The sequence below is a fragment of the Prosopis cineraria genome, unplaced genomic scaffold (genome assembly GCF_029017545.1).
Source record: "Prosopis cineraria cultivar Desert tree isolate PC_DT_omini unplaced genomic scaffold, ASM2901754v1 PC6, whole genome shotgun sequence".
Lineage (NCBI taxonomy): Eukaryota > Viridiplantae > Streptophyta > Magnoliopsida > Fabales > Fabaceae > Prosopis > Prosopis cineraria.
In genome coordinates, this window is record NW_026555337.1 from 11,587,032 (window position 1) to 11,614,305 (window position 27,274).

General features: G+C 33.5%; 1 protein-coding gene across 1 annotated transcript; it reads right to left on the reverse strand.

Moving 5' to 3' along the window:
- Positions 1 to 1,709: 1,709 nt before the first annotated feature.
- On the reverse strand, positions 1,710 to 26,887 carry LOC129313880 (putative callose synthase 8). Its single transcript, XM_054957278.1, is given in 49 exon segments — positions 1,710 to 2,255; positions 2,379 to 2,564; positions 3,556 to 4,379; positions 4,382 to 4,403; positions 4,539 to 4,768; positions 4,873 to 4,985; positions 5,404 to 5,487; positions 6,050 to 6,165; positions 6,238 to 6,357; positions 7,502 to 7,613; positions 7,696 to 7,864; positions 8,031 to 8,099; positions 8,182 to 8,304; positions 8,382 to 8,488; positions 9,810 to 9,961; positions 10,212 to 10,356; positions 10,431 to 10,522; positions 10,622 to 10,745; positions 10,895 to 11,055; positions 11,153 to 11,243; positions 11,330 to 11,421; positions 11,505 to 11,633; positions 11,710 to 11,796; positions 12,360 to 12,408; positions 12,476 to 12,570; positions 14,204 to 14,264; positions 14,364 to 14,416; positions 15,650 to 15,978; positions 19,341 to 19,382; positions 19,385 to 19,457; positions 19,553 to 19,618; positions 19,620 to 19,664; positions 20,352 to 20,509; positions 20,781 to 20,919; positions 21,118 to 21,218; positions 21,221 to 21,243; positions 21,499 to 21,520; positions 21,523 to 21,546; positions 21,549 to 21,579; positions 21,663 to 21,728; positions 21,730 to 21,765; positions 21,935 to 22,041; positions 22,044 to 22,053; positions 22,188 to 22,225; positions 22,228 to 22,285; positions 22,379 to 22,460; positions 22,572 to 22,693; positions 23,015 to 23,117; positions 26,453 to 26,887. Coding segments are annotated over 49 exon segments (5,796 nt in total). The 5' UTR covers positions 26,731 to 26,887; the 3' UTR covers positions 1,710 to 2,018.
- Positions 26,888 to 27,274: the final 387 nt, after the last annotated feature.

A 27,274-nucleotide genomic window follows, 5' to 3' on the forward strand; every position in this document is an offset into this window, starting at 1 on the left:
AGAATCAGCACATCGATTAGTTTCTCTATGGACATAGTCAAAGGTGACTATCTAATCTCTCATAACAAGATCTCTAATCTTCTGATAATGTCATAATATGGGTGACTCTTAGAGTAGGTACGATTAATAAATGACAACGCCTCCATTGAATTAGAGTAAATATTGATTCTTGATAGTTTCATATTCCAGCAAAGTTGTAAGTCCCTCAAATATTCCCATGAGTTCAGCTGCTGTGCTAGGTTGATATTCAAGGAACTTGAAAAACCTTTAATCCAAGTGCCATTATCATTTCTGATGGTGCCTCCACAAGCTGTAGCATCAGTAATGTTGACAGAATCGTCAGTGTCAAGTCTAACCCATTCGAGTTTAGGTGGGCTCCATTTTCCTTCATCTGTAGAGTTGCTTTTGCCCAAGCAATTGATCTTGAATAAAAGCTTCAAGTCATTATTTATCTGTTAAGTGCTGGAGAAAAGACAATATCACTATTAGGGATATCATCTGTCGAGTATAATTTTTTGCATTTAACTTTTCAAATATTCCAGCAAGCTTGTGCAAAATGCTTCTGCCAAGGTGTTCTTCCTATTTTTAAGCTACCTACTTCGTTCTTTGCATTCCAGATTATCCAATTCTGCACATTAAAGGAGAAGAAAGTGTTAAGTCTCGTAGGTTTAACTAATTTTTTCTAGACTTCTTTGGCTTCTTCATAATCTCGTAAAATATGAATCGAGGAATTAAGGGAGTTACAACCAAATGGACAAAGATGTTGATAGAGAGCATTCTCAGATGTTTGCATGTATTGGACTGAAGACGATTTGAGGCAACTTTCTATAAAAAGTATTTTATTTTTTTATATGTAGGCCACTTTCAAATTTTAATCAATATATCAAAGTGGTGCTTATCTTTTTGAAAATCATGGCTTTGTAAGCAGATTTAACGGAAATTTTCCATCAAATGAGGGTCTCGAAATGAGAACATTTTCTTCACCTCATTGGTTAGAGGTTGCACAAGTAATATTTATTTAATTATATCGAAGTGGAGGTAATATTTAGAAGATCAATATTCCAACCCTGTAAATATTGAATGAATATTGAATTGCAAGTTGCGCTATGTAGTGTTGGATAAAAGCACACAAAATGAACAGTCAAATCAGGGGAAAGGAGAGAAACAGAAGGGCGTCACCCTGCACCTGCGTGACGCCCCTTGGGATGCCATACAAGCCGCCACCAGGATGCAATTGGAAATATGATGGCATGTCTTGGAGAAAGTGATTGAGAGCTCAAAATGCAGCCTCCAGCTTCCCACTGGCAAGGTACATTGAGGTAACGAGCATTGATTTCTAAACCTCACAACATCATTCACTTTTTTTTTCTAAATACATTTTTCTTTTTTCTTGAAAAAAATAATGTAACAATTTATAAATGCGAGGTTTCAAAAAAATTGTTATATAATTTCTTATAAAATTAACTCATTTCTCAAATTTTGTGCCACACGCAAGATACACATTTCTCAATTAATATGAGTTCAATCTATAATCAATAAGATCATGAAATCAAATCCTACTATCGATATAAGCACTTTGTTGATAGTTAATTCGTAAATATTTGTATAATTACTCTGAGCTGTCTCTTAACTCTAATAGCTTTCAAAACCCAACTCATTTTATTTTTTCATGAAAAAATAAAACAATTAAAGGGCAAGCACAAGTCAAATGGATGAGTTACCCTCAAACTGAGGCTTCATTGACTTTCGTTGACAAGCCTAAGATAACAGTTTGTGTCGCCATTATTATTAATGAAAAAATGGCTTTACAATGAAGCTACTTTTCACCAGTAATTCCAGTTCCTTTCAACTTATTCGACCATTTAATGAAAAACCAAAAGCATGCTTTTCTTCATTTGATTTCGTATACTTACAAGAATTCAAAATGAATAGAATATATACTTCCTAAAATCTTCCCTGTAGAATGTAAGGCACCAGTTGACTGTACAAGATCAGTATGAAAGTCGTCATCATCTTCTTCAAGATTTGGATTGCTTCTTTCTCCCTGCAATAATTGGTTGGATCTGCAAGTGCCTTTTGAATGCTTCATTGAAAAGGAAACGATTATGAAAGGCTTTAATAATTGGCAGCCAAGCCAAAATTGCAATAGGAGTAAACAGAATTACACCCATTCCATAATCATAAGCTCTAGCAAGTGCACGACCGAAGTCCCACACGCCTGTATGTTCTATCTTGGGCCTCACCGCTTGGGCAATCTGAACCAACCAAAGTATAGATCAGCTAATTTGTGTTAAAAGGACTCAATTCAATTTAGGCAGCTAAATGATATTATTGATTTGAGTTTTCAGGGTACTAGATTTTGGAATAGGGAGAATTACCAGTATCAAGCCCCAGGCAGTTGGCAGGAATGCCAAGCAGCAAACAAATAAGTCCAAAAGAGACAGTTCACATATAATGGAAAGGGTTATAATAATGGCAAGAACACCGATGAACAGGAACGCCTTGAAAAATCTGAATCCAAGCTGATAATTAGCACTGAATAATTGCCTTCCCATGTTCACAGCCTGCATAGATGTTAACATGTAATTAACATGTGACAAAGCAGCACTTACTATAACATAAACAAATTATTTAACGAAGTATTGTTCATATTCCAAAAGCAGAAGGTTCCTTAATAAAAGCCCTCACTGTTATCATACAAAGTTATGTTCTAAAATCATTGTCAAGACATGTTATTTAACAGAGTTATGTTGCAAAAATGGAAGAGGCAACTGTTAGAATTGCCCTAGATTGTGATCCATCAGCCATGGTGCTATATTGTACTGCAAACTACATCATGTTTGGATTCATTTTTTTGAGTCCCAGGTTTGAATTTGAATCCTTTCCCTCTTCACCAGAAGAATTCCTACAGTGAACTGAAACTTATAACTGATAAAGACAACGCACTTGGAGATCTTTGTTAACAATAATATCATCCAAAGAACAGGCTGAACCTTGTATGGCTTCAAGCCTTCAATTATAAAAACAAGGCTAATGACAACAACGGACCCAGGGTGAAAGCCAATAGAAGAAATTGAAGTTGAAGATGAATTTACCACGAAAACATAAGCATGAAAGATATAGAATCAAAGAAATGAATGATTGCTATGAACAAAAATTTAGTTCACTGGCATAGGTCAAAACAAAAAAAGGTCAACGCATGTCAAATTCAAAGTGATGTCCTGTTCACCACTGATGTGTCATGAGAATGCTTGTGATACATGAAAAGATATGCTTCTAACGGCCCAATCTTTTCACTAACAAGAACTTCTTAGAATGTGCTCGGGACAATAGAATCTACAGAAATATGCTAATTTAGTTTAGGATACTTGTTCCAGAAAATTAATAACTAAGCCAGTCACAAAATATGTTTTCCCTAGTAACTGGAGCTGGTTCGTTAAATATAACTTGTCAATCACGATAAGACTTTGTTGATAATGCATAACTTATCATAAATACTTGGATATAGACGAACAATAGTAAAATGATTCCAGAAGAATCATAAACAGAGATTACCTTCACTAATAGGAAAACTGCAAGAATTACAACCCACGAAAGCACATAAACCAGAAAATTCTTGCTATGTTGAGAGATGTCGAGGTGATAGACCAGGCCATACTGATAGATGAAAAATCGAAGAGAAAGCAGTATTTCCATCATCCTGGAACGGAGACCAGACTGTCGAAGATGGTCTTGCTCATCATCCCACCATGAATGCCAACTTTTATCCTGGTGTATTCCTATACCACCCTGTTGCCTGATCCATTTATTCCATTCTTTCCAGTCTTCAACTGTCTTGGTCCAGCTGAATCCGGAAGGGTTAAAAAGAAAAGGTGCACACAACCATGTCAATGACATGAACCAAATGGCATAAGTTATTAGCACATATGCCATGCTACTTTGGTAAGACTTCCTGAACATATTATAAACAATCAACAGAAGCATTAACTCAAACCCCTTGACAAAATGGCTTCTTGAATATAATCTGTAATTTTCAGTGAAGCTAGAATGGAACACAACAACTTTTCGCCCTGTGGGCCTGTACTTTGCACCCCCATGCAAGATTGTTCGGCCATAATAATGGGTCTTTGTTCCAAGGGAGAAAGTGAAGAAAACAGCGGCCAGCTGCAACTGCATGAGGACAAAATCTTTCACTGCTGTGAAGAAACCTTTCTCAAGGCCAATTTCCATCACCATAGGTAATCCTGTTAGAAGCCCAAGCTGTATAAATGACTCAGAGGCGAGAGCTGTTTCCAAGGATTGTACATTCTTGATTCGAGCTTCAATGATAAGTGCTCTTTCCAACCCACTAAGCACCAGGTATAGCTGCCCGTAGAGAAAATGTATATTCCTATCACTGAAATCTGTTGATCAATCCAACAGGAGTGTGAATTCACTTTTTATTTTTCCAATGAAAAAACTAGACTAATGAAAAACTCTTAAATTCAAATAACTAATTATTTGCAACAAATATATAGGTGATTGTTAGATGGCATTACCAGATTACTGAAGTAAAACCCAATGGTGGTGAAATAATATGATAGCATGCGAAAGAAATCGAATTGTTGCCCAAGGCGGAATACATCACGGCTTATAGTCTGCTCACTGTTTCCATTTGCCACCTTGGCTTCGAATTTTGAGATCTGGTTTAGGCCCACATCACGACCTTTGCCAACTTGCAAGTATTCATGATAGGAAATGCATCCCCTTCGCAAAGTAGAATTAAATCCTGCAATGAATAAGTAAAATGTAGTTTTCTCTTATAAGGATGAAAACATGTACTTGCTAGGAACACATAATTCATTAGAATATATTACTGTTACAGTAACCTACCAGCAAAAACATCCTCGCTCAAGTTAATTGTTTTTGATGCTTTGCTAATTCCCCCCCTGGTGATATGGAAAACTCTATCAAATACATCTGGATGGCCATAGTGGAACCTCACCCTGTACAAGATATTGATACGAAAGGAATGATAAATAAGCATTCTATATATGTAGTTAAGAAATACAAAATATACTATCGTATATTCTACTATCATGGAAAATGCCAGTACTTGTTTCTAGAACTAGCAAGAATCATCACTCAACAAGTAAATTAAAATGTTAAATCATGGGTTTCCCAACCTTCTGTGGACATATTCATTAGAAATGTAACATTCTGACCTGTATCTGCTTTCTTACCAAATAAATAATTGTGGGTTCAGAAATCCTCAATATTCTATGCACATAAAATAAAATCAAATATTAACTCTCATAATCACATCTAATCAAATCCCAGTATCTAAGGAGTAAATCTCTCTAATTTAAATATACATTAAATATTAGTTTCACTATTCTCACAATAATAATGCAATAGTACTACCTCAGAGGATTAGCCAGAATTCTTTGACCAATAGTAACAAAGCTGGTCTCTTGATATGACATGAACCATGCCAAAGAAGATACACTGCGCAAAATAAGAAAATAAAAGACATCTTATTAGTAACATCTTTGTAATTGGTGATTGATGTATTGGACATTTATTTGCAGCACAAATCTGCAAAAATAACTGCAGTGCTGATGACAAAATATTTAAGAATTCGAAATACCAATTTTTTTACAAAAGTCACATGATAAAACCAGTGGCTTGCTATATTACAAAATGAATGTGAATATGAATATTAGAAATGTAACTCTTTAATAGAAAAGAAAAATCATTGAGGAAAAATCAGAAGTGGAAGAATTATTAATTAATTATTCTTTTCTAGCATCTTTATTCCCTCAGGTATTTGGTCTTTCATATAACAAATCAGGGGAACTGGATTCAGCCACTTTTATTCATAAAATATAAACTGCTGGTCGTTTTCTTCATGTATGGAAGGAATATGAATCCATAATATACTTATGGTTACTTTCATTACTACTATTATTGTTAATTTTTAATTGCAAAGACCTTATTCAGTTTTTTTCCCCCCCAACAAAGTGAGATAAGCCGAGTAATTTTATTTTCTAGGGTGCAGAGGGATAACCTTCCAGTAAAAATGTGTTCCCTTAAACCAAGTATTGTAGGTGGGCGCCGCCCTTGGCACCGAAAGAATTCTTGGAGAAGATTTCTCATTTTTAGTGCTTCTTCTAAGTAATTATCCTGTAAAGAAAAATACTTCGTAAGAATATGGAGGAAAAGATTAACCTGTGCATTGATCGAAAACAAACCTACTTGGTTCATATCAATTGTTTGAAGGGCTTCACCACGAGTAAATATTATGGCATGATTCTGATTTTCCGGCTTCCCTTCTCCAATATTTGGTGGACCAGGAAGCTTTATGCGATATATCACCTATGAAACACATGCGACTAGCTCATCAAGATTAATGATGTAATTAAGTACCACTATGCAATATCTGTAAAAATAAATGTAAAAATGTGTTAACAGCGAAGCTGAAATCAGGCTTTTGATTTGATACATAATTAAAATTGATAATTAACCTTTGAGATATTGATAAAACCATTAATATTTTTCCCCAATAGTTTAGTCAATATGGTAGCTGGTTCTTTGACATGGTAACAGTAACAAGAAACCTTATTCCATTAGGTGGGGTTAGGGTTAGTTACATAGATTAAATTACGCCAATTTACTCTACCATCACCCCACCCTTTAGATATATCATTTACCAAAAAGTCTCGTTTGATAACTTCCTTGAATGTTCTTCTCAATCTCCTTTTACTTCTCTTCATAGGACTCACTACCATTTGTTCAACCCTCTTTATCAGGACTTCCTAAAATTTTCTTTGTACATGTCCAAACTACTTTAAAAGATTTTCTATCAACTTCTCAATAGACAACACTCCAACTTTTCCTCTTATATGTTCATTTTGAATCTTATCTTTTCTTATATGATCACACATATCTCAACATTCTTATCTTTGACACCCAAAATTTTTGTTCTTTTTATTCCTTTAGTGCGCAGCATTCATTATCATATAGTATCACCAATCATATAATAGTATGATAAAACTTCCCTTTAAGCTTGTTAGGTAACTTTTGATCACATATGCTCTTGATGTTTTTCTCCATTTTAACCACCCAACTTGTATCCTATTCATAACACCCCCATCAATTTCATTGTCATTCTAAAGAAATTTATGCTTTATAGTTCTTGTCATTTTGGATTCCTTCTTTCCAGATCTAAATAGTTTTTGTGAATTTGTTTAGTAGGCCAAAAGTGTAGCAAGAGAACTTATTTGGAAGGATGACCTAACACAAACTGATTTGAGCCTCTTTTTTCCCTTTGATTTTCTGATTTATGACTTAAGCATCACTAATTGCATCAAAAAGAAGATTTCACCTCTCAAACGTTTGATGAAGCAGTATGATTAAGACTAATTTAAATTCTTAATAAAAACACTTCTGTATCTAGCATGATCTTTTAGTAATAAGATTTGCTCACAATTCTATTTGACACTGTAAAATAATCCATTACCTGTTCATAACCATTGACAACTTTAACCAGTTTAGATGAATACACTTTATGAGGCCTTCCCTGAAAAAACTCCTCCTCTTCATCAACATAAGCAACACGAAGAGATGGATATCTGCAAAAACATGCAAAGGGATTATTGTCTGTTTATTCTTTTACAAAATGTAATCAGTGTTCTCTTTCCTTGTAAGACCAACTTTATCATCAAGTCAATTATATCTTGAGCGTGGGGATCTGCTGCAGCCCTTTGTGATGCAAACGATTGACAGGAAATGACAAAGGTGTATTTCATGTCGGCTAGTGCTTCTAGATGAGCAAATAATGTACTGTTACTTCTTTCAGCAGTTTCATAGCCCTCAAGAATATCTGCATTAACATAGTCAGCCATTATCAATTGACTTTGTTTAATCTTCTCTGTTTTTTTTTTTTAAATAAAATCCAACTATGGCAAAGAGACTCAGATGCTGGATTCCACTGCACCATAACAATAACCAAATACCATAGAATAATGTTTCAGGTATCAGATACAAACCTTCATCCTCAGCCATGTCAAGAAATGCTTGTAATTTTAAGGCTTCTCTGTAGTACATAATCCCTCTAGCTGTTACAAGCATGGTTAAATGATCACATAATGTGTCACAACAACATCAACATCTAATTTTGGAATATTGCATCATCGTTACCTGTTCTACCCAGAGTCTGTCCCCGGAATGAAGCCCACTGTCTAAGTTCCTCTTTCTTTTGACCATCGTTTAAACTTTCAAGATTTTCACAACCAACACGTTCCAGAAAGTTTTTCCACTCATCTAACAAAATGGATGCACAAGATAAGAACTACGTACAAGTAGAATGTTCGAAAATTAAATTCACATTTTCTAGTAACCTGGATATATCTTTTGCATGTAAAAGATGATGGAGACCTCTTCCTGACTTGAATGAAGCTCCTCCAGGGAAAAATTAATATCCTCGATGTAGTGAGGAGTTATGACACTAGCAACCACAATTGAGATAGTTTAAGATAAAATTACTGTACTACAATAATATTCATCGTGTATTTTTATTCATAAATTAATATCAATCATCCTGATATGATTTTAAAAATCTGAAATGTTGCCCATCTTAGTTTAGTGTATCTATCTCTGTCAATCAATCTTAGAAGTTCCAAGCATGTATCAGATAATGATTTGTGAATAAGAATATTGCTGTAGGAAATTAACATTTGATATTCCTTCTGTTTCAATCCTCTTGTTTAAGGTTTTGCACATAGATTACGAAATCATTAATTAATGTAAAGCATTACTCCACATGGACTAACATACCCTAATTTAATACAATAGTGTAGAGAGAGAATGAGACAGAATTGTAGGTAGTTGAATGAGGGTATAGTTGGAAAAAAACACAATAAGTCAAGCATTGAAAATCTAAAACAACAATAGTTTTGAAACAAGACTAAAAACTTAAAACAACAAAGGAATTGAAACGGAAGGAGTATGAAACTAAACAACAGCTACAGGAGAATCATCATGAGTTTTCACTTTTCAACCGGTGCATTGTATGCCAGAATATGAACACCAAACAAGTATCCATATAGATAGTTAAGGTGGGTGGAGAATTGGGTAGACATTTAAGGTTCAAGTCATAATAATGATTTCTGACATACCCAAATAAATTTCTACGGACAAAACTTTTAGCTATTCATCTCTTTTTCATTTTTCTGAATCATTTGCAATGATACCTTTTTATTAGTGATGTGAGTTTAAGATCTTGTCATTCATTCCCAACTTGTGTAACCTGATGTTGTGCTAACAAGATACACTATACATTAATTTCACACTCTTCTCAATATATCAATTGTTTAACCTTGTTTTGACAAGTTCACTACCTTTAAATGCATACTGTACAGAAAGACTTCTTTACGTTCATGAGACACGTTCATCAGCCAGGAAGTTTGCAAAAAACTAAAATATTATTGGGAAAAAATGGTTTCAAATATAGAGACAACAAAGAGAGGAAAAAGAATTTCACCAAAAAAAGAAAAAAAGAAGAAAAGAAAAGAAATAGAATCAATTACAAGTTGAACTATATCGCCAGTTTCTTTCTTTTCTTTGATACTCAAAACTTCATGAAAAATTCTACAACAGATTTATCATTTTGCCACAATGCAAAACCTTTTTTTTTCAAAGCTAGTCTTTATTTTTAGTGTCATTCGTGGTTGAATACTAACAGAATTAACAATGTATGCAACACCATGGCAGAATGAAGTTTCAGATATTTCAAAATGAAATGTAAAATTCATGAATTTATAATTGACCTGAATGACAGCATGTTGCGTACTTTAGGAGCATCAGGCATGTCTGCAAACAGAGAAGTAGCAAAGAATGATATGCGCCTACGAGCCTCCAAGTTTTCTGGTACATCCATTGCTGTATCTTTGACAGTAAGCAACAAATGAAAACGCTTGATCTGCCATGGACAAGTTGATCACATCATTTCAACAAAAGTAGTTTCCATATAACTATTAGCTACTTAATATACATTTGCATACATCCACTGTTTATTCATTTATGAGTAGTGGGGCGCACAAGTGACTACATATACACATGCTGACAGTTTTTCATGATCTGAATTGCTAACTTTGACTTCCGAGAAAAAAGGCATGTAACCAGCTCACAGTGAAAGGCAAATACAAAGCATTAGAGGATAACATTCTCACCTTTTCAATTAAAGGACCACTTTCTGGTAAAGGGAAATGGATAGAATTCTCATTGGCAAATAATAATGGTTCAATATCTGTAGAGAATGTGATGAAATCGCTCCAACTTGGTGGAGGAGGACACTCTAGCATATCCAGTATTTTGCTGCACAAATAGAAAAATTTTAAAACTGAACTTAGCAGTGTGAGAAAGGACAACAGAGTCTTTAGCACCAATACCTCGAATCAACCATCATATCATTGGTTACCATCTCACACATATCTTGAAGAGCCTTCACAACTTTGCACCGGTGGCTGTTATCCCCCTCAATCTTACAATGTTTGAAATCAAAGTAATTAGAACTTGAATTTACCAATCAATAGTATGTGTCAGAATAAATTTCAAAGCCCTTTCCTTAGGAAAAAATTACCAGAAGTTCAGCTAGCTCAATTATTTTAACTTGTAGAGCTGGAAGCATTTTCATCTTGAAGTTTTTAAGAAGAGTCGATACATCAATATATTCTTCAATTTCATTTAGTATCCCGCATATGATCCTAAATATGAATAAACGACCACAAGATCAACACAAATGTGAAAGTTAGTTGGTTAAAGGCAATCTAGTAAATAACAGCACTCTACAGCATAAAATAGTAGCTGATATTAAGGTTGTAAACACTGAATATATTGATATTTCATCTTTTACCTTTTCTCCAGGTTGCCCACAACAAGAATTTCAAGGACATATTTCAATAACTCATAGCACTCCTTAACAGCATAAGACATGTACTTGTCCTTTTTAATCTTTCTAAGAAGAATCTCATCCTTTCCCTCAAAATCTTTAGCAATGCTCAAAGCTGTAGAAAACTAGAACATGGCAAGAAGAATTTTATTATTGAATAAAAGATATACATTCAATATTACCCAAAAAAAAGATATATTGTTCAGGTTAAGCTTACATTACCTTATTTGCTAAGAGAAAAACTGGCCAGCGAATGCGAACTTGTTTAGAGAATAACTCTGAAGACATAGGCATCATCATCAAATCCATCTCTCTGTTGAAAAAACATTGTCAGATTTTACTAGATAGCCATGAAAGAGAGATGTTAACAACATCACTTGTTACCAATCAAGTCATCACCTATTACTAATCAAGTCCTCCAGACGAAGATGGCTTATAATTTGATTCCATACTGCTACAAACTTTGGAATGGCATTCTTTTCAAGGGGCACCTGTGGCACAACAAAATAGTCAATGTAAGAATGTAAAATTTGTGAATATAATCTTATAGCGGCATTGCTAGTTTAGAACACACCTTTTGAAACATATTGCTTAAAAAGCCTTTTCTTTTCTTTCGACCAGTTCTTGATGGTGGGATCAAACAGACATTAAATGCAGCAGGCAAGGAGTAAAATCTACTTCTCAGCATTCCAAGTGTTCTTATCTATTTTTGAAGAAGAGATGAGCCACCTATTGCGTTTATTTGAGGAAAGAAGGAACAAAAGAAAGGTATATCTTACCTCACCAAGGTGATGCAAGATGCCATAAAGTCCACCAAATATGGTACAGAAAACAGAATACCAAATTTGCGTGTCCATGAAATAAACCTGTTACATAAATAGACTAGATAAGCATACATTGTCCATCAAAATGCTTTTGTTGAAGAAAGAATTATTTCACTGGGAAATTTATCTAATCTATAACAATAGATCATCACTTATTTACATTGATACTTCAAATTATTATACTTTTTGCTCAGGAGTAAGGGAGGAAATTTTAAAGGAGGAGGTGGATAGAGATGAGGATACAATATGATCCCGAGCAGATAAACAAAAAGAAAACAAAGAGCCAAAAATAAACTCCTTTCCAAAAACTATTAGTAGAGCTTCAATGAAAGGAAAAGGGCATAACCCAGCATATATGTAAGGCCAAAGACAGTACACAACCTTAAAAATACAGGCAGCCCATTCCAACCAAATACACTAAAGACAAACATGAACCACATGCTGATATTAAGCTATAACATAACACCTACACTTGGAACCATATCATGTCCAGTGTTTATTTAACACTCATTAGATATGATAAAAATACTTCAAATTACATTTAAACAATATATCTTATTTCAAATCAAAGTGGAGCATGTTTTGAATATGTGATTCAGACTCACGATTATTATAGGAGTCCAGACAGCCACAATTGCACCAGCATTACTTTGACTGTAGCACAAGAACAACTGTTAGAGATGTTAACTCATTAATTATAAAGCAATCCAAGCACATTTACATATTCAGCATACCTTTTGGGAAAAGCTCGTGCCAATCATACTTTCTTACACCAATCTTCATAATTTCTCGCGTGGGTGCTATGAGTGGTTTTATCTGCATATATTTTTAAGAGTAACTTCAGTTGCTGTGCATGTGTTTGTTTCATGTTATAAGCAAAGTCAGAATTTTGAAAAAGAGAAAAGAAGAAAAGAAAGTATCAGTTATTAATTCTGTTAGTGAATTTCCTTATTATGAAACTAATATGCCTAATCAAGGTCTCTTTCTGATAGAATGAATAATGTCAAGGCCTTGAAACATAGCATAACTCTCGCATGTTCCTTACATGAAAGCCCTTTAAGGTTAAATGTACATGAAGTCCATATATTGGTTTTAATTAATATAACAGAGAAACTTTAAATATATATATATATATATATATATATAGAAGATCAGCAATTCTCCTTGAACAAAATGAAAGATATCAAAGAAGGGCCAAAGGAATGAAAAAGAAGGATCTCTCCAATGCCTTAACACATTCTGGCTGCTAGGATCTGTATGTTTTTCTGTTAATTTCGACTTTAGGATACCCTTAGCCTTGAATGAGCAATTTTAACCCGTGGCATTCAGGTTTGAATAAATTCCTCCATACTCATATTATTAAAAGAACAAGTTCATCAGTTTTGCTCACTTCTCCATAATATCATACATATTAATGAAGCCATTGCTTCTGCATGCTTCAAATTAAGCTGACAACTTAATACAAAGCAACATGTCAACTTCATCTGGTTAACATAATAACTGCCTGTGATTTGTGAAACATTCTGACTGATTAGACTCCAACGGACAATCAAGTTTCAAAATACTAGATGATCTTGAAGGGAAATATATGTTTGTGAAATTGTAATATGTATTTTTTAAAATGGTATTCATATGTCATGCTGATTATTTATTATCAAACTGCTATAAGACCGATGACATTATATAGTAGTGAATGTGTGGCATTGAAAGGGCAACAAAAGCCAAAAAAAAAAAAATAGAGTAGTAAAGATAACAATGTTGTGATAGATGTGTAGTCATATAAGAAAAGACAAGATCCATAATGATTTTATAAAAATAAAAGTTGCCATGGCATATATCAAGAAAAAAGGGCACGAAATTGTCTAAAGTAATTCAAACATGTGTAAAGAAAGCCAATGGAAGTGCCAATAAGGAGGATTGATCAAATGGTTTAGCCTTGTAAAGAAATGTAGAGGAAGACCAAGAAAGACACTCAAAAAAGGTATCAACTGGGATCTATTGGTGAATGCCATATTTGAGGAATTGTTGTTGATAGAACACAATGGCATCATTTAGATCATGTAGACAGCCTCACTTAATAGGATAAAGACTTGTTGTTGTTCTATTTCTTAAGAGGAACAATTATACAGTCAACTCTATATGATACTTAATTAAAACCTAAATGATGTATAAATACAAAAATTACAACAGAATAAATTATGCATTTTCTTCCCTTTTTGAATGCAAAACCTCTTAGCTTTGTATGCATACTTACAAGCCCATATATGAACATTATTGTCATAAAATTTCATCAAAAGGGCCTATAACCTCACCTATCAATACATTGTAGGAAGATTTTATCAATATGCTCTAATTCTAAGCAAATGGATTGTCCACATGACTAAGGATTCAATCATTCTATTTGCTTATCCAAGGAAAACTCCATAGTTAAAATCCACTTAGTACTTGCCTCAAAACAGTAGCTGAACAGAAATTTAGTAGATAGCACCAATATCCAGAATAACGTATACCTATATCAGAAGAATAAATAAAGACATCAATTAGCATATGTTTACAGAAGAATATAATAAAAAGGAAAATTTACAATTAAACAAGGTATTAGGATATACTTCAACACTGAAACTTGGTTTTCTTGCATCCCTCGTCCAACATAAATTCTGGGCTGTAAAATGATTACATGTGACAATCAAGTCACCGCACTTAAACCCAGTGAAAGAATATCAGAGTAACATAGGCACATGCAAGTATAAATTGAAGGAAAAGCAATTGCATTGGTGAACCCTAATGCTGACCTATGTTGCATTGGCATGGGATATGGGTATCGCATATAATATACATATATATATATATATATAATAAAGAAAATTCATAATATAAAACAATTCTTACAACAAAAAAATAAATTATGAACCTCCTATAATTATAATCACCAAAATAATAACCCAACTATCTTAATATGATCTCAAAGTTCATATATGCTTATTAAAGTAGTACGAGCATGTATGCTAGTATTATGTTTCTCATGCTTCTTTTAAGACTAAATCCTAAACCCATTCTTAATAACACTGCCTGGTAGGCATTATGGAGTACCTTAAGAGTACTCCAACCTGGTAAAAGTACTGCTTAAATCTAGGAGCATCCATGCTTCATGGATGCTGACAAAAAAGCAATGTGCAAAGAATAGAATGCAGCCCCAAATCAAGAAAAAGAAAGAATGACTAATGCCAAAATCAAAACATCTTCATTAAGATATAAGAGATTGATATGAAAAATAAACATACTTCATATTTTTTGATAGGATTAACAAAGCATCAAATTTCAAATATTAAATAAATTTTGTCATTGAATTAAACTTTTAGATTACATTTCAAAAAACTTCTGAATGCAGGTCTAAAGGGACAGAACAGCAAAGCAAAGACAAATAAATAGTGATAGCCATGCTTAAGCACATTCAATTTTTTCCGTTTGTCCCCAGATGCACTGTCTTCCGCTGATCTCAACAGTTATCAGGGATACTTTGTTATTGCATTTTTATCTCCAATTTGCTTCCTTCAAAAGTGCATCATACTCATCATATTAAAAATAATTTAAAATTATCCACAAAAACAAAAGAACAATCATAATTTAAATTAATTACTATCAAGTAATGGAAAAATCATTCATCTTTAATCATATTAATCAGGTTGGCTACTTTTTTTCTCCAAAAAGAGTAACCGATGCCCAAGAAGAGAAACAAAGCCTGCAAGTGGAACATAATATCTGTAATGATCATTACAACCTATTTTCATGGCATAAAAGACGATTGTATCATAATGCAGATAGGGAATACGTCCAACAATGTCTACCAAGTTTCATATACCGACGGAAAGCATGCTAAACATTATGGATAAGTTACCTGCGTCCACCATGACAAAAATCTGCATATCTGATTATTAGAGACCTCAATATGCTTGGCAATAGCAGGGACAAAAAACAAAACGATTTCAACCGCATTAGTCATCAAGTATATAGCAGACGCAGTCATATAAGAAGTGAAACACCATTCCTCAACCAAGCTCCCATATTGTGTGGAATAGCAAGTATATTTTCCTCTGGAATTAGCGTAACACACAGGAAGAGTAATAGTCCAGATCAGGGCAAGAACCAGTTTTGTCAGAAGTTTCATTTTTTGAGACTGGTCCATTGTTAGTCTGGCTTTCCATGTAAAGATGATGTCCATAATTGCTGCAAAAAAGACGATTTTTCTTTTTTGAATTATTTGAATTTTATTTTGAAGCAGGAAGGAGGGAGAACATATTAACTATCACTAATGTTTAGAAAATGAATATGAAAACTTGGAAATAGTGAATCTCAAATTAGAAAGGTAACTTTCCCTCTTTTGCTTCAATATCCCTAAAAGGATATTTAAATTTAAATCATATTTAGCCCACCCAAAAAATGGCTTCTTTTTTTCAGAAAAACAGCTTCAATTTTTCACTCTGGCAAGGAGAAAAAATCAAGCTTCAAGATTGTTTTAAGTGATGGCAAATTGTACTGGGGAGGGATCAGAAAATTGGAGTCTCTCGTTTAAAGCAACATCAGAAGAAAAATAGTTCTCTTCCAGACACGCATATCCTTGCTGAAAAATAATAATAATAATAATAATAATAATAATAAACCAACTTAACTTCATGTTAAAGGAACAAAATTTAACTACCAAGTTTCTAAAACACCGCAATAATGTGAGAAGAAGAAAATATAAACCAGAACATTGCATGCAATAGTCCTTACTATATTTTGGTTAGTCACCAATTAAGACAGACCACCAACCAACATAGAAAGAAACCGTTCACATGAAACTATAATAATTTTAAACGCCATTCTGAATTTTTTAGAGTTAACTGAAGAAAAAAAGTTTGCATTTTTCTATGATAAATAAAATTAAAAACAGAAAGATACTGTGGGGTGAAAGCCAACCAAACAAGCATAAAGAGAGTTTTCCTGGTATGAAGAACCATATACATGTCCTTTTTGCCATCTGCCATGTGGCAAGCTATTAATAACAAAGCAGGGAATAAACACTCAACAAGTCCACTACCAAGAGCAAAACCAAAAAAGACTGAAATTGCAAAGGTCTAATGAATCAAAACTAATTGAGTGATGGAAGAGTATGGCTCCATCTGTCTAGCATTGAAATGTTGGAGAAGGACCACCGTCTTTATTTATAATTAAAATATTTCTAATTATTGAAAATCCAATGGAAGGTCACTCATGAATTTAAGGAAAGTTGGTTGTGAAATTAAGGAAGAATACTTGTGAATATATGGAAAGTCAATTGTGAATGGACAGAAAATTTCGTTAATACATATATCGTTCCTTGTAACTTTAAGGATAGCCACTCATGAATTTTAGAAAAGTTACTTGTGAATTTATGGAAAGTCAGTTGTGAATGGATATTTAAAAACATGAGAGGGTTCCTAAATCATTGATTTACAGTTAAGATTATTCATATCTATTCACAACTACCGTTCCATATATTCACAAGTGACATTCTGAAAATTCACAACTAATTGTCCATAAATCACAAGTGATGCATAAATTCACAAAACTATATATTCACATCTGAATTTTCTAAAATTCACTAGTGACCTTCCTAAATTTAAGAGTGACTATCCTTAAATTCACAAGTGACAAAACATAAATTCATAAAACTATCTATCCATTCACAATTGACTTTCCATTGATTCACAAGTAATATTACTTAAATTCACAACTAACTTTACTTAAATTCACAAGTCACATTCCATTAGTTATTTTAATAAGGACTTAAGAACTTAATAATTTTGAAATTTTGAATCCGAGTTAAGGACTATGGTCCTTTATTGGATAAAAAAAATGAAATTTGTGAGGTGGGATTCATTATTGCCACTTGGGAATTCACTAACCCAACTTGAAAAATTTGTAATGCATATTGTGAAAACATGAAACCCCACTTGGAAATGGAATGTTTAAAAAAGCGCCACATGGAAATTCACTAACTAGACTTGGAAAATTTCTAACGTATATTGTGAAAACATGAAACTTCACTTGGGAATCGATTGTTTAATAAAAACACCAATTTAGATAAGTCACTTTTTATTAATGATTCTCAAGTGGGGTTTCATTTTTTCACAATATACGTTAGAAATTTTTTTCAAGTCTAGTTAGTGAATTCCCAAATGACGCTTTTTGTTAAACATTTCCAAGTGGGGTTCATGTTTTCACAATTACGTTAGTATTTTCTCAAGTGGGGTAGTGAATTCCCAGTCGCGTTAGTGAATCCCACCTACACAACATTTTATTTTTTTTATCACATTAAGGACCATGGTCCTTAACTCGGATTTCAAAATTTCACGGTCCATAATTGGGATTAATGTTCTTAACGGTCCTTAATTGTCATTCTCCCTTTTAATAAACTACTTATTTTTAATTACAAATAAAGACCATCATCCTTCCATGACATCGATATTTATGTCTTCAATTGTCTAATGCCTTCACACGGTTTTATATTGTCATTTTCCAAAGGGGAAAGGTCAACTATCCTGTAGCATCAAAGATCTATTGATATCTGAATTGAAGGGAGAGGAGAGAGAATGAAAGGGCAGGCTAGGTCTTTAAAGCCGTTTCTGATAAGCAACCTTCTGAAATCATCAAACAAGCATGCAAAAAAACAGTTTATTCTGGTGCGCTTAAGCGTATAGAGCATGCAGAAATTTCTGTTTATACAATAAATCATTTATCATAACACCTTGTTTGGCTTGGGGTTTTCTACAGGGAGGGGAGGGGATGGGATTTGGTTTAGAAATTTTTAAGAAGGGGACTCATTTGGCTAAGAAAAACTTTAAGGACCCTCCCTCCAAAACGGGGTATTATTTAGAAAGGCTGTAGATAAATTATGTTTTGACAAATGAGCCTTGCACAAATTTTAAAATTCCTTTTTACCATATTCAAATATCACGCCTTAATCCCCCATCTCTCTCAGCGCTTGCTTCTGTCATCTCTGCCTCTCATGTGTATCTTGCCTCTGTCATCTTTCCAAGTTTGCTCACCGCCTTTGCCACCCCAACATTACATCATAAATAATTAAACAAATAATTTTTATAAATAATAGATGTAAAATAGATTTTATTATTATGTAAGGTGAAAGTTGATAAACTGTAGTATACTATTTAAGTAAAAAGGACCAAAAAAGAAAACTCATAGGAGTATAATAGTCAACTTATATTATCTCCCTCTCCTCCTAAACTAAAACAAAGAATCATTAAATTCCCTCATCTCCCCTCCATTCAATCAAGCAAGCAAGAGATCATTAAAATCCCTCCCCACCCCACCCTCCATTGAAGCAAACACGACATAAAGGATTGAAGGGTCACAAAATGCAAGAGGATAATAGGACTATAACAGTAAAATGAAAAAAAAAAACAAACCAAATTGAAAATTTTTAATAAAAGATTAATCAGTGACCCAAAAAAATGAAAAGAATTACACTAAGTTCAGTATATCCTTAATGCTATTTATTAAATTAAATTAGTTATATGCATGTTAATGACTACATGAGCAAAACATACCTTGAATGAGTTTAAGAAAAGCAGATGTAATAAAGATGCTGAAACATCCTCAAATACTGTGGCATCAAATAACTGAAGAGGAGATCCCAAGTCATGACAAGCCACTATTATTATTGCCTAGGAAATGACAGAATAAACATGTCCCAAAGTCAATGATTTTTATCATAAAGAGAAGAAAATTGCAAAGAATCTGCGTTGGAATTTGAGCATACCTGAAGGGAGAGAATAAAAAAACTCCACATTCTCTCAAAGGTTCTAAAAATCTGCCAAAATGAACGAAATCTCTACAAAATTTGTCTTCCCCAGCCATTGTGGTTCAGGCATTCATCAGATTTGTCCTGTAAAAGGAGGACATAGGATTAAATAGTATAAAGTTCTTTAAACAGCCTGAAGTCTCTTAAGCATATGCTTCAAAAGAAAACCAAAGAAAAATGCCAATGCAGCTTATTTTTTATTAAAAAAAAAAATTTGTGTAGTGCTCCTAAATTAGCAATTAGTAAGTGAAATTGTTATGACTTCAGTGACAAATGAGATGACATCATGACAAGGTCTAACTTGCAATTTAGTAGGACATGCTCAACATCATATCTCTAGTTTTAGATTCTCATGATTATAGTGCCACATAGTGAAGTTTACTTGATAAAATGCATATTATGTCAGGGAATGAATGAACGCTAAAAAATACACCATTTTGTAAGATGTATTCAACATGCAAGAAACCCATGCTTCAAACTATAATGCTTCAGCTCATGAAGGCTCCAATATGATTTGAACAGACTTCAATACATTCATCATCTTACGCAAAGTAAACTTCAGCAGAAGATGCCAATTCATAGTCTTAGGTGGAATTAGGGACCTGACCAGGAAAGAAAGAAAAGCTATGCTATATCAAGGAATACCATAAGTTAAAAGTCAGCATGCAATTTCAGTGATTTAATTTCAATTTGTTTTAACATCACTGAGGCAATGTCTGAAACAAATTTCCTACGATAATATTATAGGCAGAATCACCTCTGATTCTTCACCCTTATTGTCTCTCTTTTTTCTTTCTTTTATTTTGTCCGGTGATTGAAATAGCATTCTTGACATCAGATTTTTTTGGTGGTTGAACACGGAAGAAAACATGGTCCAGACGCATGGGCCAACCAATACTGAAACATTCAGGAGACCTGTTCAATATAAAAACAGCTGTAAGAACTTCAGGATATGAAAACTTGCTTCTGCAGTTAAAAGCAATAGGAAAAAACATATAGTTTCAAGATGAATTCACCAGAAATACTCATTCAGATTCATCATAGTTTCTCCACAAAGAATGGTCAGCTGTCCCTCCTTTTGCTTTTTTCAGCTTCCTTTAGTTTGGAAACAAGTTAATTATATTGAAGTAAAAAGCTCAAAAGTTTTAAAAAAAAAAAAAAAAGAAAGGATGAAATGAGCTTGCACCTTCTCTATTAACTTTGTATATGGGGGTGATAACACTGTTAAGGAAAGATTCAGGTTCTCCTCCATATGCAGGCATGACCTTTTCCCATGTTGTCAAGCTAACAGTACCACTTAAAATGCCATGTAATTCATATGCCATCTTTTAAAAGAAGAGGGAGGATATTAAGAAAGAGAAGATTCAGAAAGAATAGATCTTCAACAATTTCAATCCATGAGGACAATTGAGAAATTTATAGGTGGTTTGAAATGCTAAAATTTTCAAAATCTAACCCTGGTACTAAAGAAACGAGCAAAAGTTAGTCGTATAATCTAACAGAGGTTGATAGTTTTGACACACCTGATGAAAGATATAGCAGAGACATTTCTGGCATGAATCGCAGATTGCAGCCTCCCCCCATATGAGAAGGTAAAGCCCTATGTACAAAATTTTATATGTTGGGCTTCTTGTTTCACATAAGGTAAGCTGCAAGGCAAGTAACAGACTTGCTATAGGATCGAAAGGAATGTTAAGAGAATAACAGTTCAAACAAAAATAATAAAGGAGTAATGAAGTGGAAGAAGCACAGAAGTATACCACTCTACTTGTTCACACAAAGAGAGCTGCTCCCCCCTTCCCCCAAAAGAAAAAAAAAACACCAAAAAAGGAAGGAAAAGAGAAGAGAAGAAAAAGGGGAAAAAAATCTACGAAAGCGACAAGAGATAGATAAAATAACATAACCGGATATTGCTTTTTCGTCCAAAAATTTGCACCAGTTTGTATAATTTTAAAAAACTTCCTCATCAATTCATCTACAACATCCTTCACCTAATGATATGAGAAAAGTGACATGTTACTGAGTCAAAATTTGATGTAGGAAAGCAAGAAGATGCATACACTATCACCAACGCCACCTTCAAAATTGACACCTGTTTTTGCACTTGCCGAGTCTGCATGTTGGCCAAGAGTAGAAATCAGATGTTCCCTTTGGTTGGCCACATTCGCAACCTAAATGGAAGACACAATATAATAAAAATCCGGACCATATAGTTTGAGCAATCTTGCAACACACAATTATTTGCATTTAAATGCACAATTGCAACATTTTAATCAGTGCAATTATAAATAACAAATCAAGAATGAAAAATCTGAATCTAAAGTTAATTAGAATAATAACCTGGAATCCAAAGCAATGCTGAAGAAAATCAAACAAATCTACAAAGGCTCCATTTTTCTTAAAATCTTGGGGTGAGGGTAAACCACGAATGTTATGAATAGCTGCAATGCAGCCTTAATCTGTACCAATTTATAAGCCACTCAGTCCATTATTTAATAAGTAGTCCGAAAGGGGTGAAATATGGAAAAATATTACAGAAAGGAAGGAAAGGAGATACAAGAAAGGAAATGTTGGATATCATGTGCCATCAGACCTCAGGCTGCTGCATAATTGCAAGTTTAATGCCTCCTGTTCAAGTGGTAGAATGTTGAACTCAGACTTTTTGTGCAGTTCATTTCCTTCAATAAGCGCCTAATTGGGCAAAGGAGAAATGCTAAGAGAAAAGCATAGAAACATGCTAGTGTAAAGGAGATATACACAAAAGAAAGGAAAGGAAAAAAAAACCTGAGGACCAGCTGCATTTATAACTGTTTTCAACACCTCAAACAGAACAGAAGCTATATTCACGTGCATTATCAATTTTTCTCTGACTGTTAAGGGAAAGACATCACATATTTAGTTTAGCAGGGCCATACAAGAATATAAAATTTCTACTTGAAAAGGAAAATGATGCATTAATGATTATAAGCTTAATTACCTGTGTTCTAGATCAAAGGTTTTATCATGTTTGATAAAATAATTTCTGTAGGAATGCTACACGCGTTTAAGTTCACGACTATCACTCTTATCCTTCCTTTTTCTGATGGTGACTTCCTCATCCTGTTGTGTCACATTTCACAAAAGCAATACATTAACATGTTCTTTCAAAACAGATGAGGTGATATGTCCAATGCTTGCACCCATCCTGTATCAGTTTCTGAATTAAGTTTAAATCTAACCAAAAATTAGTATTTCACATCATACTGTTTTTCTTGTGTATATTGACAATTCCAAACTGTGGAACAATTAATGAATGTCTTTTCTAAATACGTATATGTATATTGCATATTTATTCTATTACAATACATTACGTCAGAGAGACAATGTATTTAAATTAGACTCTGTCCTTGACAAACACACACTCCAAACATTTTCACTTACTTGTTCAAGTCGCTGAAGAAGTGAAGTTTTGAATTGTCTGACACCCCTTCCCGTAGAATTTTTGTCCTTTTTGTGTGCAATTTCAAAGGCATGATGAAAAGGCCTGCAAATTGAAGTACTAGCACATTGTAAAAATACACCCTTTGTTGATTTTAGTCAACCATGAATATTATTTATGGAATAAGCATAGTTGAGAATGTGCTGGACTCCATCGAGCACAGGCGGTTTTTTAGTTGAGAATGTGCTGGACTCCATCGAGCACAGGCGGTTTTTTTAATAACCCCAAAATAATGATAATGATGATAATAATAATAATATAATAATAATAATAATCTGGGCCTTAGCTTGTAATTTTATCAACAAACTGGGTGGGTCTTGTTCTGTTTTCCCCCATGACCTTTTCATTCAAATTCTCTTCCTCTTTGTCGGTAAAAGGGGCAGAAAACAAATGAGCAGCTCGAGAGACTTGCACGACCTTTTCATTCAAATTTCTTTCTCTTTGTCGGTAAAAAGGGGCAGAAACAAATGAGCAGCTCGAGAGACTGCACCGACCTTCACCCTCCATTCTTCCTCCTCCATTTTCTTCTCGCCGTTCAACTTGCCATTGATAATTGGGGAGCGTCCGCTACTGATGTTGCAAGAAGTTCGTTTGTGTGGTCCTTTTCCCCCTGTTTCTAGCTGTCGGTTTCCCTTCTTCCTCTCTCTCTCTTATTGCGCGGCGGTGCTGCCAAGGGTCTTTCCTTCCTGTTCAAGTTATCTTTGTTCTATTGTCTAAGTTTGTTCTTCCATGTTTTTTCGTTTCCTCTAGCTTGATTTGTTGGAAGTGAACTCTCTTCCTCATCTAGGATGCTCATCGTGTGAATGTTAGTAAATAAATTGGAATTTTACTCTAATATGCTGCTCTCTAATACGAGTGGACGCATGAATTTTATAGTTCCTAAGGTTTAATCAAGCTATAATTTGAATTTTAAGGAAATTATAATCACTGAAAAAAAATATTACTAAAATTAGAGTGAGTTGCGGGGTTTAAAAATTTATTCTTGATGGAAACGGGGGGTTGAAGTATATGTAAATCTCTATTGGTGTTTGATAACATATGGGCTGGAGTTTTAAAGGTTTAGAAGCTTTTCTTGAAGAAATTGGAAGGAAAATGTCGGGTTAGATTTTGTGTAAAAATGTTTAAAAGAAAAAGTATTTAATAATACTATTTAGTTGGGATAAGAGGATATGAAAATTTGAAAATTTAAATGATGATAAAAAGTGACTTTAATTTGTTCAAGTTAATTAGAGACATATTATTGTAGCAAGAGAGTTTGTTTAATTTGTAGGAATATGTAAAATTCTATTATAAGAAAAAAGTAGGTTAGATGTTTGTAAAATGTTCAAAAGAGAATTATATTTTAATAATACCATTTAGTTGGGGGTAAGTGATAGGAGAAATTAAAAACTTAAATGATGATGAAAAGTGACTTTAACTTGTTCAAGTTGATTAGAAACATACTATAAGGGTCAGAAGAAAGAAGAAAAAGAAGAGAAGAGAAGAAAGAAGAACTTAATTGAAGTTGTGGGAAAAAATTTTAAGAACTAGGCAATATATCAAATAGTAAATAACGTTTTCCATATATATAAAAAAGCAATTATCCTTCTTTTACCTTATTTATTTACTTTAATTATTTTGAATAGATCTTTTTTAAATTGTATCTTATGATTAAGTTCATTCATATGTAGCTAGTTTGATTATTATTCAATTTAATCATGTAGGCATTTTCATGGCATTTTTTTTTAGAAATATATATATATATTTACATGCATAGATCAGATAAATTACTGGTGAAAAAATCACTTATATCATGCATACAAAAATTACTGGTGAAAAAATCACTTATATCTTACAAATTAAAGAACAATTTGAATTACAAGGGTTTATAGATTCCATGCATGCTAGAAATGTTTTATGAGACTGAATACAGAACACTAGTTGCTAACGACAATATCTTTAACCCTTAGCGCGTCATGGTGTACTTAGCTAGTAGGGTACATTGGAGGTGCTAGCCTTATGTGTCAGCCAACACATGTGGAACGGAAGGTGTAATTTCGTGGATATAATCCACGCCTATCATTCATGAGTTTTATATTTACACTTGTTTTTTGTGGTTTTTAGTCACGCCAGATGTTACTTAACATCATAGATTGTGTGCCTATGCCTATTATTTGTTCTGTTTAAGTCCTAACAAAAAAACAAGTTTTTCCAAGTCATATTCTTGCTCTTAATATTGTATTTTGTAATTTGTTTTATATAAAGGTTGTTTACAAGTCTCTACTTTCTCTTTTTTATTTTATTTACTCAATTATCAAGATTAAATTGTGTTGTTATTTTCCAACACATTCTATAATTAGATTATATCTTGTTTTCTATTATATATTTATAATTATCATCTTTATTTATTATTATTATTATTATTATTATTATTATTATTATTATTTGGGAATGTTATTTATTGGAAGAATTTTGGTATTCAAATAGTAGAAGTGAATCTGCTCCTCAATAGACCTCATGAATAGACCTCATGAGACTCCTTGAGACAAGAATTATTTTGTAGCTTTGTTCATATTGTGGATTAAAGTAAATATTAAGTGTTTTCATTTTTGTTTTAGAATTGCTCCACGAATCATATATATATATATATATATATCAAAGTAAAACTCCGAATGTCGCTTGATATTCTTTTAGTAGGCTGTAAAGGTTTTGGGTAGTCCAACTTTTAGTAGAGATGTTGCCAAAATTTCTACAACAAGCTTAAATATTTTGTTAATGCTAATAGTTGTTTAATACAAATGATAATTATATAATAAGATTGTTAATTAATATATTAGAAATTATATGAATTTGGAGCTTATAAAATATGAGTTTTTTAATATTTAGTTAGTCACACTTTAAAAATTCAGGTGTGACAATTTTAATTTTGTGATAGTCTTCATTTTGTGGACACCATCTAATCAATCATCAACATTTCTACTGAATCCATATTCAATTCAAGCGTCGCTACCTCAGCTGAAGTGAATAAACAAGATAATGCCACCTTCAACTGAAAGCTCTTTTCTTGTCATAGTGAAAACAGATTACCTAACCCTATTATCATTAATTATATTTGCCTTTTTCTTTCTTCCTTTTTTAAATTTTATTCTGATTGAATATGTTCTCAATCAAAATCTTGGACTGAATTCAAGACTTTGAAGTAATTTGGCAAAACTGAACTTACTTTTCATATCATACCTCTAAAAGAGTAACAGAAATAAGGGTAGTTTCAAGACTCTAGTTCCCAGTAATTTTTTCTTCAACAAAAAAAAAAAAAACATCATGCAAAACACAATCAAGTTACAACTCCATTGCATAATCCAGAAATAGCAAAAGGAAAAGAACAGAAAAGAAATTATTACTTACAAAGATAGGCAACGCGAGGCTCCTCCCCTTCAATCAAATTGGCGACACGAAGAAACCTTTGAATTTCAGAAGCAAAAACAGTCGGCAACCTTTCACTGTCGAAGGGCTCAGGAACATCATCAACGTGACTGGGACCATCGGTGATCGCCAACGTGGCATTGGACCTTGAGTACGACGTCTCGCCTTCTTCGTAAGAACTTCTACCATAATATGGCCTATCAAGGAAATGGGTTTCACCCCCTTCGATGGGCTCTGCAAGAACAATCTCTGACATAACTGCAAGCTCAAAAATCTAGAGCACGACGACGAACAAGAAGAAGACGACGCGAGGGCAGAGTATATGTGCGGGATCTTCTTCCCCATTTTTCTTTTCTACTAGCGCTGTTGCTTAATGAGGTCTGCTTTCGTGTGCTTTCTCACGGTGCAACTTTTTTTTAGCGTCTGATTGGAAAGCTAGACAAATCAATGTGGTCTTTTGCTTTTGCTTTTTGAATCTGGTTTTGGTTTTGGTTTTTAGCTTTCTTTCCCGAGAGAGAGAGAGAGAGTCTCTTTCTTCTCGTCTGTGAATGCTTCTGTAATGCATTGCAATTGTTGCCGTAAAGCAGAAAGAGAGAGAGAGGCTCTGCTTTTGAAAATGCCAATGGCGGATTTTCAGTGATAAAAAATTGCGCTTACGTGGGAGACACTTGCGTGAATCAAGAGATTCATTCTTTAATCCATGCCTAGTTCCTTTGGTCTCGCAATAATTGATCCCTTTGTTTTCTGCTTTCACTATCTTTCTTGCTTTTCTACTTTCTTTTTTCTTTATGAATTTTGTT